The 15,373-nt window shown below is 56.0% G+C and overlaps 1 protein-coding gene and 1 long non-coding RNA gene across 3 annotated transcripts in view; one reads left to right on the plus strand and one right to left on the minus strand.

Annotated features, from left to right (window-relative positions):
• LOC106727408 overlaps nucleotides 1–7,354 on the plus strand; it is a 9,681-nt gene extending 2,327 nt beyond the window's left edge. Inside the window, exons 2-4 of one of the 2 annotated variants that reach the window (XR_001363588.1) lie at nucleotides 4,588–4,725; nucleotides 5,595–5,760; nucleotides 5,993–7,354. This is a non-coding gene — a long non-coding RNA (uncharacterized LOC106727408). Of the gene's footprint in view, nucleotides 1–4,587; nucleotides 4,730–5,594; nucleotides 5,761–5,992 lie in introns of both variants that reach the window. The other variant, XR_001363589.1, reaches the window with a different exon arrangement.
• Nucleotides 1,351–15,373, minus strand: part of KCNN1 (potassium channel, calcium activated intermediate/small conductance subfamily N alpha, member 1) — a 22,676-nt gene continuing 8,653 nt past the window's right edge. The window contains exons 5-11 of the mRNA XM_005873874.2: nucleotides 15,124–15,373; nucleotides 12,137–12,278; nucleotides 9,854–9,964; nucleotides 9,356–9,483; nucleotides 5,091–5,099; nucleotides 4,646–4,715; nucleotides 1,351–1,922 (exon numbers count right to left, since the gene is read on the minus strand). The exon at nucleotides 15,124–15,373 is cut by the window's right edge and continues 8 nt beyond it. Coding sequence (XP_005873936.1) covers nucleotides 1,674–1,922; nucleotides 4,646–4,715; nucleotides 5,091–5,099; nucleotides 9,356–9,483; nucleotides 9,854–9,964; nucleotides 12,137–12,278; nucleotides 15,124–15,373 — 959 coding nt within the window. The 3' untranslated portion in view covers nucleotides 1,351–1,673. The remainder of the gene's footprint in view (nucleotides 1,923–4,645; nucleotides 4,716–5,090; nucleotides 5,100–9,355; nucleotides 9,484–9,853; nucleotides 9,965–12,136; nucleotides 12,279–15,123) is intronic.

Below are 15,373 nucleotides of genomic sequence, written 5' to 3' on the forward strand. Positions count from 1 at the left end.
GATGTGGCTGGATGTGTGGGGCAGCCCCGAGCTGTGCCTTGTGGTCTCACGGGTCCCCCACCTGGCACCTTTGGCCCTGGGTGCTGCCCCAGCCCCCTGGCACCTCCTCCCGCCCCTGTCACCTACTGGTTGTTCCCCACACACACCAAGCTCAGGTCTTGCCTCCTGGCCTTTGCACTGGCTGTTCTGTTGCTAGGAACGCCCTCCCCAGATCCACCTCCCAGTCCCCTAGTCATGCTCTGGCCGTGTTTACTTCTTTATGGCTCTGATCTCTGTGTTTGTGACTGCCAGGTGTCTACTGTGGCTCCTCCATCAGACTGGCTGCACCCAAGGGTGGGCACCCTTTTCTCCTCACTGGATTTCACAGATAAGGAAACAGAGGCCCCCAGAGGGGCAGCCACTGCCAGAGGTACCCAGGGCCGGCAGAGTCACCACTCGAACCCAGGTCTGACAGCAGCCCACTGGCACCTCTCCACGCCCTTCTCTCTTGCACCAACCTATCTCCCCCAGCCAGGTGCCCATGGCTTATCAGAGGCTGCCAGGGCCTGGGCTGTCTGCTGGGCCCAGATTAGCCTCTGCAGGGGCCAGGGTTTCCCTCTCCACCCCCATCAGGGCCCAGCATCTGCCTAGTGCCTGCTGCCCCCTGCCTGACCCCAGCACCCTGAGCCCAAGGCCTGGAGGGATCATTCTGATTCTACTTGTGTCCAGAACCTTCCCTTCCCGCCCACCCCAAATGGGCCACTTTAACCCCACATTGCACCATACCTTCCCCAGCTCACACCAGCCCCCCACGAAGTGTCCTCCCCCATGTCTGGGCTCTTCTTGGTGGCCAGTGGGTCCCCAAGTGTGAGCCCTGGCTCACCACTCCTCACTTTGCAGCCCAGGCAGCTGGCTTCCCTTCTCTGAGTCTCAGTTTCCCTATCCCTGGTCAGGTTCTGGTAGAGTCAGTGTGATCATTTACCTCACATTCCCTGTATACAGCAGGTGCTCAATACATGTCCAATGAAGACCGAATAGCCCTCCTCACCCGTGTCAACTCCCTTATTGGACTGTGCTTCCTTGGCACCCGGCCCACAGTGGGTGCTCCAGCAAAGCCAGCTGGTCAGAGGGAAGGATGCCTGACTCTCCAGTGCCTCCTGTGGGGGCGGGGCCCCATCCTCCGCAGGCCCCTCTACCAGTGCCAGGGGGGCTTGGCGCAGCTGTCCTCAGGCTCGGGCTCAGGAGGCTACCAGGCTCGGAAGATGATGGAGATTGGCTCACCTTAACCCCCATATCCATTCTGGGACCCCAGACCAGGTGTCCACCTCTCATATTGTGACGACGAGTGTCCCCCAGCTACACATGACCGGCGGCAACTGGATGGGTCCTGCTTTATTAAGAAGTGGCAAGGACCCCTCTCCCTGCTGTTCTGAGCCCGCCGGGGGCCTGGGGAGAGTTAGGGGGCCAGGGAACCAGAGGAAGCCCTGGGCTCCCTAAGCTCCACTCAGGGAGAAAGCAGGCAGCAGCCACCCCTGTCCAGACAGTCTGGGTGGGACGGGCCCCTGGCCACTCAGCCCAATTCAGCTCTGGCTCCTTGTACTCCAAGAGGCACAACCAGACCGGCCTTCCTGGATGGTGTGGAGGTGGCGGCCACACAATGGCCAAGATTGTGGGTCCGGTGGTGGGCATGGCCATCACCCGCAGTCTGAAGGGGCCACGGGTGGCCACCGGCAGGGGGAGCTCTGGGCTGCCTGGTCTGGGGCGCCAGGCTGGGGAGGCAAAGGTGGGGGAAGTGGGTGTATGGCTTGGGTGATGAGGCTAGGCAAGGCCTGCAGGGAGGTGCCCAGCGCATCCAGGCGGCTTTCGAGGGCAGCCAGGCGGGCCTCGAGGTCCTCGTGCTGGGCGTGCAGCTCGGACATGAGGTCGTACATGGCATTCTGCGTCTGTGAGAGACAGAGGTGGGAGAGAGAAGAGGCTGAGTGAGACAGAAGTGACAGACACACACACAGACAGTTGCAACTGTGAGGACATCCCCAGCCCTGCAGGTCTCCTGCTAGATCCCAGGAAATGGTGGGAGAATAGGTGAGGGACAGACAAGTTAGATGACAAGCTGGGGCCAGCAGGCCTGGGAAAGGCCACGGGCTGTACTGGGGAGGGTGGATGTGACCAGAGCTGCCCTGAGGGATTGAACTGGCCACATAACACAGACATTAGACTAGGGGTTGCATAGGGGTCTGGAGGGAGGTGAGTATCCAGAGGGTCTGACCCAATCACAGACCCAGGAACACGGCAGCCATAATCGCTGTTTGATGGGCGACGGGTGTCCCCACCACCTTTACTCCTCCCCACAAGGCAGCCAGCACGGGCCAGTTCCACTGTTCAGAAGGATCCACTCTCGCCACCAGGTGGCGCTAGAACATCGCCCTGCTTCTCTCACCCCAGCTCTCGGTGACCAGACCCGCAGGCGGAACCGGAGTCCTCCGCCCCTCCTAGGCTTTGGAGGGGAGGACTGGCTGAGGGGGGAAAGCACCCCCAACCCCTCGCTCCGCGGGAGAGAAATAGGATGAGGCGCCGATTACACACCTGCAGACTCTCCCAGCCACTCCACACCTTTGCCCTCCTCCGTGCCCTCCACCCTTTCTTCTGTTCCCAGCAGGCTGACCCCCCTGGGGCTCGGGGAGGCGAGGGGGGTGGGGGGGACACAAACCCCTCGGAGCCCCTCCTAGGGCCACTGACCTTCACCCCAGCCTGCCTCAGGAACCACAGTCCCCAGGGTCAGATGGAAATATCTGGAGGCATCCAACACTGGGGTGGTTCATTTTGGCCCTCTCTGAGATTTAAAAAAAATTGTTTTAAATTTAGGATATACAGGATGTCCCCAAAAATGTATACACACTTTGAATAATTAATTACAATGGGTTAAATCTGAAAAGAAAGAAACACCATTGAGCTATTAGCTGTAAAGTGTGTATACATTTTTATGGGCCACCCCATATATTTTATTTTTGCCAGAGAAATACAAATTAAATTAGCAACCTTGGAAAGGCAAGCAGAAAAATTTGATTGGAAAACATTTTAACCTTGTTTAATTAAAAAAAATTAAAACCCATATAATCCAATCTAATTAAAGACTGAATTCAAAGAAGCTTTTGTACAATGTATTTTGAGAGTATACCACCATGATTACAAGGTTTATATAATTTGAAAATTAAAATTTCAATAATTTGTGCTAAAGAAGTGTAATATGGATAATTCAAATTATAATTCCTAGTATCTGAGTTTTTCCAAGGCATGTTATATTTATAGCTATAATCTCATATGACATCAAATTAGTTGGCCAATGATTTTTATATTCTCTTAGGGTTATGTTCTAGTTTCTACTAGCAATTGATTTATTTATTGTTAAAACAGGTTTTTATTGATTTCAGAGCGAGGAAGGGAGAGGGAGAGAGAGACAGAAACACCAATGATGAGAATCATCGATCTGCTGCCTCCTGCACATTCTCTACTGGGGATCAAGCTTGCCACCGGTCATGTGCCTGACGGGAATGCAACCGTGACCTCCTGCTCATAGGTTGACGCTCAACCACTCGCTGAGCCACACCAGCCGGGCTGAATTATTTCTTCAGGGTTCTAGAATTTTTTCCTCTGTAATGTTCCCTTCCAAGTTAATTTTATGTAGGTTAACATTAAATTACTTTGCAATCTCTTGAAATGAGGAAGAGAGCGAGTCCACAATGAGCTGGGTATAAGAAGTGAAATAGAATAGGACTTAACATCTTCTAAAGATAACATTAAAGTAGCTTCTAACTGATAATTGACGAGGGAGTGGGACCGATAGGCAAAGCTCACACATGAACTATTTATGAAGTATGCAACATTGTCAGGAGCAAGTTCTGAATCGTGTGAAAACATTCTAAGAGAAAAGCAGGAAAGAGGGTAGGACTTGATGTTTGAACCAACAAATAGATCCATTTATGACACAAACTGATCTTACTGAGCTTGTGGAATCAACTTTAATTTCCTAAAAGGTGTTGAGCTTTCTGTTGGTGCAATTATTTGAATTTATATCCACAGCAAAAGTACCACATCATCAATTTTGCCCATATATACTATTTTCTTAGATATTAATTTTTAAAAAATAAATAACACTAGCCCGGCCGGTTTGGTTCAGTGGTTGAGCATCAATCTATGAACCAGGAGGTCACAGTTGGATTCCCAGTCAGGGCACATGCCCAGGTTGCGGGCTCGATCCCAGTAGGGGGCATGCAGGAGGCAGCCGATCCATGATTCTCTCTCATCATTGATGTTTCTATCTCTCTCCCTCTCCCTTCCTTTCTGAAATCAATAAAAGTATATTTTTAAAAAATGAAACTACTGCCGATGTTAAAAGTAGCTTTTACAGATGTAGATTCCCGGAGTTCCTCTCACAGTCAGAGCTTCTGGTCACGGTGGACCCTTGCAGACAGGGCTGGTGTTCCCTGGTGGCTCTTGCCGCCCTGCATCCCTTGCCGGTGTCACCTGCCTGCCCTGAGAACCCCGGTGCTGTCCCTCCCTCGGCAGGAGCTGTGCCCTGTCCTTTACTGAAATGCCCCCTTTTCTCCCCAGAGACCCCACCAGCCCAGACCGGCCCAGGGAGCCATCCCACCTGGCCCACCTTGCTCACCTTGGCCAGCTCTGCGAGTGTGTTGGCCTGGTCGTTCAGCTTTCCCTGCTCAATCTTCACACTCCGGAGCCTGGGGACAGGTGGGTGGGTGGGGTTGTGTGGAGGATACATTGTTGGGGGGAAGGGGGAGTCCTCATGCACTTGCCCCACCCAGGGTTGCCCTGTGGGACATGCAGTGGGGAGATGAGGTGGGGGTTGGGGCCTGGCCCCTTGCAGCCCACTCCCTCCCCACATGTAGGGGGCAGCAGGGCCTGGGAGGCAGCTCAGCCACCACCCAAGTGACCACCGTCTGGCTATGTCCACAGGGCCCGAGTCCGGATGTCTCGGTAAAGCCTGCACTGGTCTGCAGGGTGGACACAAGCCTTGGCCGCCTCCAGGAGCTGCCCCGGGGATGCACCCTGACCCATGACCACCATGCACCCCTGACCCTCAGGGAGAGACTTACTTCTGAGCTCTGGCAGGACCCGGCGGAGCAGAGAGAAATCACAGGGCAATTTTAATCTCAGCACTTGCTGGCAGCTCATGCCCAATGCTGCCATCCTCCCACATGCTGACCCCTGGACCCGAGGGGCTGTTGCCCTTGCTCTGCAGAGGGGCTCAGCTTCTGAGAGGGCAGTGCCAGCCCCCCAGAGATGCATCTGTCCTCTGCCCCCTCCCTCGAGCAGTATCCCCCCAGCCCTGGCCAGGACAAATGCAGCTGCCCTCGCTCTGCAACTCTGCTGTCTGCCAACCTGTGCCAGGCACCTGGCCCTAGAGGTGACTTTTAGTCCAGGAAACTATACCCATGATGTTTCCTAAGGGGGAAACTGAGGCTCATAGCGGCAAAGCCAATGGCTGGTAACACCCTGGCAGGATCTGGTCAGCCTCTATGCCCTTGGCCTCCAACAGCTGCCCGAGGCGTGGGGCATGGGCCTGTGTGTCCTTGCCCTTCCTCTCCATGCCTCTGTAGTTAAACTGGCCAGGAAAATGGTTCCAGGTAAGACTCTCTTCTTCACTGGTTCAAACTCAGCCCGTGTGCCCACATGCGATGGATGCATGGGGAGGCCCCTCGGGGCCCACCATGCTGAATACTGCCGGGGCCCCCAAGACCCAGCCCTCAGTCTGGAGAAACGGAGGTGAATACAGATGGCCCCAGAAGGCTGCTGAGGAGCCCTGACGTGCCTTCCCTGGGGAGTCATTCTTGGCTTCTCTATAACCTTTCTGTCATATGGGTTGAATGGTGTTCCCCACACAAGATATATTGAAGTCCTAACCCCTAGGACCTCAGTATGTGACCTTGCTTCACCAGGTTAAGGTAAGTCACTGGGGGGACCCTAACCCAATATGATTGGTGTCTTTATACAAAAGGTAGAGTCTGTACACAGACACGCACAGATGGAGGACAATATGAAGACGCAGGAAGAACAGCACATGAAAATGACCACTGGAGCGATGCATCTGTCAGCTAAGAGCGCCGGATGCTGCCAGAAGCCAGGAGAGAGCCCTGGAACAGATCCTCCCTGGCACCTTCAGAGGGAACACGGCCCTGCTGACACCTGGATTTTGGTCTTCTGGCCTCCAGGACAGTGATCATAAATTCTGCCGCTTCAAACCACCCACTTATTACAGCCAAGGAGACACGCACACTCCCCACTCCATCTTCTCCGAGACCACCTCTTCCTTTCCTCTGGCTTTGCACACAGCGCTCCCTTCGGGGGCCTCTCCAGCTCAAGGACGTGCCCCGGCTGCCTCCTGTGTGCAGAGCAGACCTCGTTTCCCTGGCGTGTGCTTGAGCCCACCGCCTTGCCTTCCTCAAGCTGTGGGCACTCCTTGGTATGCAGCCTGCCTCTCAGTTTCCGACTCAGATCTTATCCACCCTCAGGCCCTAGTGCACACTTGCTTGACTTCATCATCTGTTCTTACAGGGCTACTGTTTTTGGTGGGGGGTGGGGGTGCAGGGGGATCTAAAGGTGAGTGCAACAGTCCTGCCCCAGAACAGATGGTCACAGATCATTCACAGAGCAGGTGCCTTCTCCCCAGACCTGGCTCTCCTCAGTTCTCATACCCCTGCTTTCCCCAAAGAACTTTCTGGAACATCCCATAGGGCAAGATCCAGTGTCTAGTGTCCCCTACACCGGCTGGTGCAGGAAATGCTTGTGGAATGACAAAACGACCAGATCGAGGGCGGAAGTAACCACAACTCCAGTTCCTATATTTAGAAAACACTGTGTGGCAGTCAGGCCCAGGTGAGTCATCGGTCATCCGGACTGTGTTCGATCTGCATCACACTCCTGGGAGAGAGGCACATCACCATCATCTCCGCTTTACACATAAGATACTTGGAGTAGTGTAGTCACCGGTCCAGGCCCCACTGTTCGGTGGGAGAGACCGATTGGGAACCAGTGGTCAGCTAACAACTATGGGAGAGTCAGCAAGGAGAGGTCCCTGTCCTCAAGGGTCTCAAAGTCTTGTGAGGAGGCAGGACTAACACCTGGGCACAGTGAAGTCAATGGGATACCAGCTCCTCTCCCGGGTGGTTCAGATGGTGGTGGAAGCAGAGGCAGAGAGCAGGGGCTGGGGGTGAGGTGGACGCTCTGTGCTACCAAGAGGTTGCTCTGTGCTGGGGACCCTGCCAGGCATTTCTGCGAATCATCTCATTAGACCTCCCGAAGTCCTGGGGAGTGGGGATTATCATCACTAGGAAGCAACCCAATTATAACAGCAAACACAATACATAGCTGCTCTGTGCTGGGGACCATGCCAGGCATTTCTGTGAATCATCTCATTTAGACCTCCCGAAGTCCTGGGGAGTGGGGATCATTATCATTAGGAAGCAACCCAATTATAACAGCAAACACAATACATGTAAATGAACTAAACTCCCCAGTTAAAAGACAAGGATGGAAAGCGGCATAAGAAAACTTTTGGGGGGATGGATCTGTTCATTATCTTCACTGTGATGATCGTTTCATGGGTGTGAATATATGTTCACACTCATCGAACTGTACACTTTCAGTCGGTGCAGTTGACTATGTCAATTATACCCCAATAAAGCTGTTTCTAAAAAAGAGGTAAACATGATTGAACAGAATTAAACAATTAAAGCCCAGCTGGTGAGCCTCTTCTCCCATGGCCTGGTCTCTCCCTGGTAAGTGGTCATTCTCCTTTACCTCTGGACGCCCAGGCTCTGGGCTGCCCCAGCCGCACCTGGGCTCCCTGCTCTTTCCACCTCCCCATCCCACCGCTCACACTGGTGTTCCCTGTGCGGCCTCTTGGTTATGGTTGAGTCGGTTGCCTTCCTGCTGCACTAGCTCAGACCCTAACCCTGTTCATCTCACTCTAACTCATCAGCCCCTGAGTCTGGCCTGCGAGCTCTGGGGGCAGGAGCCTTCTCGGTCACCGAGGAGAAGCCACTTGTGAATGGGTTTTCTTATGATCTGAGACTCGGGAACTCTCTTCAGAGAGGCTCATTCTGAAAAGTGCCTAAGAACGTGTTTTTACTCTTTTAAAAAAAAATCAGGTGCCACGTGACTCAACCCCACAGAATTTGGAGCTGTTTAAATTCTAGACAGGGTGCTGTCTCATGCATCCTATATGTGGCACTTGAAATGTGGTCAGTCCGAATAAAAACAAGCTGTAAGTGTAAAATATGCAATGGACTTTGAAGATTTAGTACAAAAAACTTTATAAAGTATCTCAATGATTTTTTAAACCTTAATCACATGTTAAAATAATAATAATTTGGATACACTAAATAAATATATTAATTTTATTTTACTTGCTTCCTTTTGCTTTTTTTTAAAAAATGTGGCTACTAAGAAATTTGAAATTATAGATGCAGCTCATATGATATTTTTAGTGGACAGTAACTGGCATTTCATATCCTGTGAGATTTCATATCCTGTGAGCCAAACCTGGCAGATGCCTGTTTTGGGAAATAACCTGTAGCACACACACACCCATTCATCTCCACTGCCTTCCTGTCACAACAGCAGAGCAGAGTAGAGACAGATGATCTGGTCCACGACTCAGGGAATATTTACTATCCGGCCCGTTACAGGAAAGGTTGCCAACTCTGGCTGCACATCTGACTCACCTGAGGAACTTAAGCTTAAACCCAGGCTAATCCCAGACTGTAGTGTAACTGGTGTGGGGTGTGGCCTGTAGGATTTTTAGAAGCCAGTTGAGTGACTCCAACGAGCAGCCAAGGATGAGAACTACTTGAATAAGTAATTCTCAGGACAAAGGGACAAAAGAGGAAATTAAGTAATTTCTAATTATTCCACACGAGCTTATAGATCAGGCCACAGATTCTGAGCTTCCTGCCAGCCAAAGCAAAAAGGGGACATTGCTTCTGTGTCTAAGGCAGCCGTGGGCAAACTATGGCCCACGGGCCGGATCCGGTAGTGTCTAAGGGGTACAATCATTCGGGCTATTCCAGGGAATAAAATATGCCTCTTGCCATTTATGTTGGATGGACTGCATGCCTTATCAAAGGTGATTTCCCTGGACGAATGCTGGGCCCATCATATATCTCCCTCTGGCCATCCCCACTACCCCATCCAACAGAAGCTGCTGGCGCCAATCAACTGACCACCTAGCATAGGAGGGCCATGATGAGGCCAGGCTGGGCTGTCTGGCCTGGCCCTCGGCCTCTTCCCGTGGGGGGTGTCACGCTGCCTCCGCCCCAGGCGGACACAGAAACGTGAGTGGGAAAGGTGCTGGACTTACTGATGGATGGCTTGGAGGAACTTACGCTGGTGTTTCCGAACCCGGGCGTAGTCTGGCTTCTTCACCAGCCTGGTGTGTTTGTAGATGAGCCACGTCTCCCTGAGAACGTTAGCAGCGGCATTTTTCACCTGGGGCCAGAGAAAGAACAGTTCCCCATTTCACACGTGGGGAAACCGAGGCACAGTCAGGTCAACCTGCCAAGGTCAGCTGGTAAGTTGCACGTGGCTGCCTGGCCCCATCATTCCTGCCTCTCACTGCCTGGCCCGCGGCGGGGCTGTGACTGGGCACACAGGTGGACACCCGTGGCCTTCACCACGTCTCTGTGCACAGCTCACGGGCGTTCTCACACATGGCAGAGCCGAATGCGGTGTGGGCATGCACAGGGCAGGGTGGTGACCTGTGGGCACATGGGTGCGCCTACAATGGGCAGAAGGCGGGGAGGGTCTGCCCTTGATGGTCAGGAGCAGAGGCGGCCGTGAGCGGGGCTGGCACCCTTACCCGCTTGGTGAGCTGTGTGTCCATCATGAAGTTGTGCACGTGTTTCTCTGCCTTGGTGAGCTCCAGTTTCCGGGCCACCACAGCCACCACGAGCGCTGTACAGCCCGCCCCCTGCGTGAGGAGGGTGGGAGCACATCAACATCCTGCTTTATGTGGATCCTAGGCCAAAGCAGGACACGCTCCCTCCTCCAGGAAGCCTGTCCTGATCCCACCTTTGACTTTACCCTTCATGCCTGCAGTGTTGGCAGAGTTCACTGACTCCCGACCCCATGTGCTTTATCCGTCAAATGTCAGGGGAGCGTGTCCCACAGATCAGCTCATTTTATCCCAACGACTCCATTCTTATCTCCATTGGGCAGAGGGGGAAACTGAGGCTCGGAGATAAGAAAGGGACGAGGAACAGCAGGACCTGCAGGCAAGTTTGGGGCCGATGACCATGGAAGCGGGAGGATTTAGAATCTGCCAGGGCTTTGGGTCTGGGTATTGGGGACAGAGACTGGGCTAACAGGTTATTGAAAGGTAACGAGGGTCAGCGGACAGCGAGAAGGGACTGTCAGGGGAGGGCCAGCCAGCTGCCCACAGTGGGGCATCTGCAGAAGGGAAGAGGCAATGCACAGGTCCCAGCAGGCGGGGAAGTGGGGAAGGGTGCCTCCTCATGTGGTTCCCTGGTGGGTGCCACCACTCTCCTCAGGGTGCCCTTAGTGGCAGCCCAGCCTGGAAAGGAGGTCACTGGGGGCTTCTGGGAGGGACAGGGGGCAGGAGCGAGGCGCCAAGGAGGAGGGAAGGGCAGGTAAGGAAGGGGCAGCAAAAGGCAACACAGGAGGAAGGAAGTGGGGGAGAGGGGAGGCTCTGCCACTGAGAAGTGGGGTCCAGGGAGCCTAGGACACTTAGCAGGTGTCATCAGCCTCAGAAGTGACCAGGAAGTAGGCGGCAGGGGCTGGGGATGGAGCCAGAAGTTGGTTCTCTGCCTGCGCTGGAGGCTGTCCCTGGTGCTTCACCTGCCAGCTGCTTCCTCCTGCGGCTGCTGAGTACAGGGTGGAGGAGGGAGAAACCCCGGCTTGGGCCCTGAGGGCTGGGGCTGGGGGTGTGGCTGGCACTAGTTCAATTTTTCTCAGGGGTGGAAGGAAACATGGGGAGGAGTGGACAAGGGCCAGGGACACTGTCAAACTCTCCTGGTTGGCCACCATGCCCGGCTTGGTGAGGTGGGCACCAAGGTACCCTCCAAGGAAACCCTGATGAGGGTTCCTGGTCAGGGCAAGGGCGTTGGGAGGACCCACGAGCCTGTTCTCAGGAAAAGCCCTGCGATTAGGGGCAAAGTAACAGGTTGGGGACCTGCACGTGGCGGACTACACGGCAAGGAAAGAGAACAGATGACCGCTCTGCACAACAGCACAGCTGCCACGCTGAGCAAAAGACGCTGGGCTCAGAGGCAGCCCCGCTGGGAGACCTTGAAGTTCAAGAATAGGGAAGCACGTGGTTGGTGAGACAGGGACGGGGATGAGTGTGTGAGCAGTGACCGGGAGGGGGCGCGCTGGGCACAGATGGAGCAGGAGAGCTAACAGAGTAGCTAAAGGGACCCAAGCATGACCTGTGTGTGCGTGTGCATGTGTCTGTATGTGTGTGTGCACGTGTGTGTGTGCACACGTGTGTGTGTGTGTGTGTGTGTGTGTGTGTGTGTGTGTGTTGGGGGCGAGGGCTGGGAGTGAGCTGTAGGCTGGACATGAACCTGGTTTTCTGGAAGGAGCCGCATCCCAGAGAAGAGAACACGGCTTTTCCATTTCACTGAGGGTTTTCTGGATTTGAACTCATTTATCTGAGTGTTTTTGTTTATTTAGAAAGTTCATTTGCTGGGAGAGGGGGAGGGATTGGCTGAGCGTTACTTCCCCCCCTTCCACTGTCACAAAATAACATAAGCAAAGTGCACGATGCCGTTTCACCAGAGAGGGGCCGCTCAGCTCAGCCAGGAGGAGGGCGGCCTGGTGGGGAGGCAGGAGGAAGCCGACCCCCAGCGGCGGCGTCCAAACAGGAGGGAGTGAGAAGTGAAGAGGAACAGAGCAACTGGGCTTCAGGTTTCAAGAGATGGTGACAAGTGGGGACAGTGCGTCCGGAGAAGGGGGCTGTGCGGAGCCTCTGTGACGGCCCTTCCTCCTGCAGGAGGACAGGAAATGGTGGTGGGGATGGCGTCATGTTTTTGCAAGAACAAACGCCTGTCTGTGTGGTACAGCTTGTGACGGTGACCTCCCTGTCGGGGGGGGGAGGGTGTGTGCAAGGGCCCGGCCTTACCATGATGCCGGTGAGCAGGCACACGCCTTTCCCGCAGTAGGTGTGTGGCACCATGTCTCCGTAGCCAATGGAGAGGAAGGTGATGGAGATGAGCCACATGGCCCCCAGGAAGTTGCTGGTCACTTCCTGTTTATCGTGGTACCTGGGAGAGTAGGGAGGGCTGGTCAGCCCGACTGGTCCCTCCTCCTTCACTGCACCCCCTTGGGCAGTGCCTTGAATCAGGGAGCCAGTCACTCCGAGGGCTCCCATGATAAAGGCGTGGTTGGGGGGGTGCTTCCAGGACAGAGGGCACCCAAGTCCTCCTCCCGGGCTCCCTTTCACCCTCCTCCCTTCACCGACCCCAAAGCTGCTGCTCCAGCCCTGGTCACGGAGCAGAGAGGGTCCAGGTGAGGGTACGTCCACATGTGTCCACGCATGTCCGCCGGATACCTTTCCCATAGACAGACATACAGACAGGCGCGGACACGGGTGGCCATGGGCACCAGAAGCAGCAGGGAGTGGAGGTGAGGATTCACATCAGACACCAGGAAGAACTTCCCTAGTCAGCCAGGCCCTGAGGGAGGGGTCTGTCGGGGAGATGGGGGGTTGAAGAATCATGCTCCAGGACTTGGGTGAAGAGGGATATGTGGAGGGCAGCACCAGTCACCCCAACCCCAGGCCTAGGTTGGCCTGGGGGTAAGGAGAGAGGGGACAGCATACTTAGCCCTGGGGAGAGGCCTAGGGCTAAACTTTTGATGTGTGTGTGTGTGGTGGGGCACAGGCCCCAAGGCCTTGCAAAGCACACTGCTTTGTCCCCATCACAGCCTGGCCTGGGACCCTGGCCACACAGACTATGAACAGGTTCCACCTATGTCAGCCCAGGCTGGGGGCCGAGGGGCTGGTTCTCTGGGTCAGGGGGCAGCTCAAGGTTCTGCTCTAGGCCAGCCCCCAGCCTGCAAGGCCCCTTCAGCTTGGGGAGCCCTTTCCAACTAACCCCTCCTCAGCAGGCCTCAGGCCATCTGAAAACCCCGCCAGCGGGCGAAGACCTCCCCTGAAAGGGTTCAACGTAAGAGGCCAACCATGGTGGCACAGAGGAGGTGGGCCCCTCACTGTGGTGGGCAGGGGGCTGGGGCCCGGGGTTCAAGGTGGGGAGGAGATGGAAGGGAAGCCCCAGTGGGAGCGGGAGGGATGGAGGCTGTCACAGCAGGTCTGGTGTGTGGGAGTCTCCGCCCCACTGGGGGGCTCCCATGCTGCTTGCTGGGTGCAGGGGACAGAAACTGACTCCCCTCTTCCACTGAGTTACCTGAACCCCAAGCTGCCTCAGCTTCCAACTCTGGGGAGACCAGCACCCCCAACTCATGAGGCAGGAGGGGGCTCTCCAGCCATGGTGGGTGCTGCAGAACCCCCAGGACCAGGGAGGGGGGCATGCGGGAGGTGAGGTAGGGGTGGGACCGAGCTGCGGGGCAGAGGGAGGCAGGCGAGGGGGTTTCAAGCAGCAATATGGGCTCAGAATTTAGGATTGGCTGCCCCCCCCCGCCCCATTCCCCACCCCCACCTGGGCACCCCTGGAATGATCCAGCCAGGACCTCAGGGATGCCCCTCTCTCATTCCCCAGACCTTGATCCTGAGCCTGCCCTGAAGGGTGGGGAACGGGCTGAGGGAACTGACATTGGGGCCTATAGGGGTCCAAGGAGGCCCCGTGTGACCCCCAAATGGTAAGCCTTGATGACAAGGAGGGGGGCTTGAAGACTGAGGACTGAGGTCCTGGGGGGCAAGTCCAGCCCAGGGACCGCCCCCCCTGGAAGCCCAATCATAGCACCACCTAACAGACCCCTCCAGAGCCTTCCGCAACCAGGCACGAGGCAGGAGAGACCCCTCCCGGACAAGGTGTCCCTCCGCCCTGAGAGGCCCAGCGGAGCCCCTCCCTCCCTGGATCCCCGGGGGTTGGGAGACAACCAGAAACAGGCTCTTAGAAATGTCCCTCTGCCCTGAGAGCCTCAGTTTCCCCATCTGTAACTTGGGTTGATGGCCTGCCATCCTCCAGGACGGTTGAAAACAAAACCCAAGTAGGGGTCCTAAAGGCTGGGCCAGTTTTCCTTCACCCCAGACTCCAGATCCCTGGGTCAGCTGCCCAAACAAGATGCTAGAGCTCAGCCCTTCTTCCTCCCCTCACCTTGGACAAAGCCCCCAAGGACCCCAAGTGGACAGAAGCTGAGAATGGCCTGCCTCCCACTGTCCACTGTCCTGAGCCTGACTCAATCCTACCTGCCCCACCCCCCACCCCCACAGGGATGGACTCTCCCCACCCCCGCGGGCTCCTGCCAGTCCTGGCCACCCTGCCTCCCCTCCCCATCCCCTCCCCTCTCGGCAGCTAATCTTAAATTCCTCACGGGCAGCATGGTGGCAGCAGCTCTGCACACACAGCTTGGCCAAGGCTGGGACTCACATGTTTCCCCTACAGTCCAGCGGGGCAGGCAGAGGGGAGAAGGAGAGCAAGTTACACTGGGGTGGAGACGGGCAGATGGGCGGGCATCCCTGTTCCTGCTGCCTCCGCTGCCTGGGCCAGAGGTCAGAGGCCGGCTGCCCGCAGAGTAGAGGGGCTGGGAGAAAGAGGAGCATGAGTCCCCCTGGAGGAAAGTGGGAGGAAGGGCGCTGGGCTCACAGAGGGTGTGGGTCAGGGGTGGTTGGGGACACAAGGCTGGAGTCCCAGGGTTATGGACAGTCACTGAGGCCAGGAACTGGACGGGGCAGGGAGGGGAGATCAAGGGGATGAAAGAGCTGGCGGGAGGAGCCTTGGGTCACTGAAGTCATGGAGGGCCTGGGGTCATCAGCGTCCGGGTCAGAGTCAGGCGTGATTGCTAGGGAAGCCCTGGTCACCTGAGATCATGGGTGGGCCTGGGGCTCACTGGGATCAGGGGGACAGAAGCGACGGCTGAGGGAGCTCTGAGCCACTGAAGTCATGGGTGGGCCTGGAGCTCACGGGTTAGGGGTTGGGGGTCAGGACACACCTCTCGCAGACGCGCACGGTCCAGGCGGCGATGATCCAGGAGGAGATGCTGAAGACGAGCAGCACGGTGCCCGGGCAGATGGTCATGAGCGTCTTCATGACGAAGCGCGTGTTGAAGGTGATCTTGTTGAGCGCCCCGATGCTGCGGGACGAGGCGTCCGTGAAGATCTTGCTGTGCAGCAGCATGACGCGGCCCAGCAGGTAGAGGCGCAGGAACATGGGCACCGACAGCAGCACGTCCACGTCCGCCT

Source organism: Myotis brandtii, unplaced genomic scaffold (genome assembly GCF_000412655.1).
Source record: "Myotis brandtii unplaced genomic scaffold, ASM41265v1 scaffold421, whole genome shotgun sequence".
Taxonomy (NCBI): domain Eukaryota; kingdom Metazoa; phylum Chordata; class Mammalia; order Chiroptera; family Vespertilionidae; genus Myotis; species Myotis brandtii.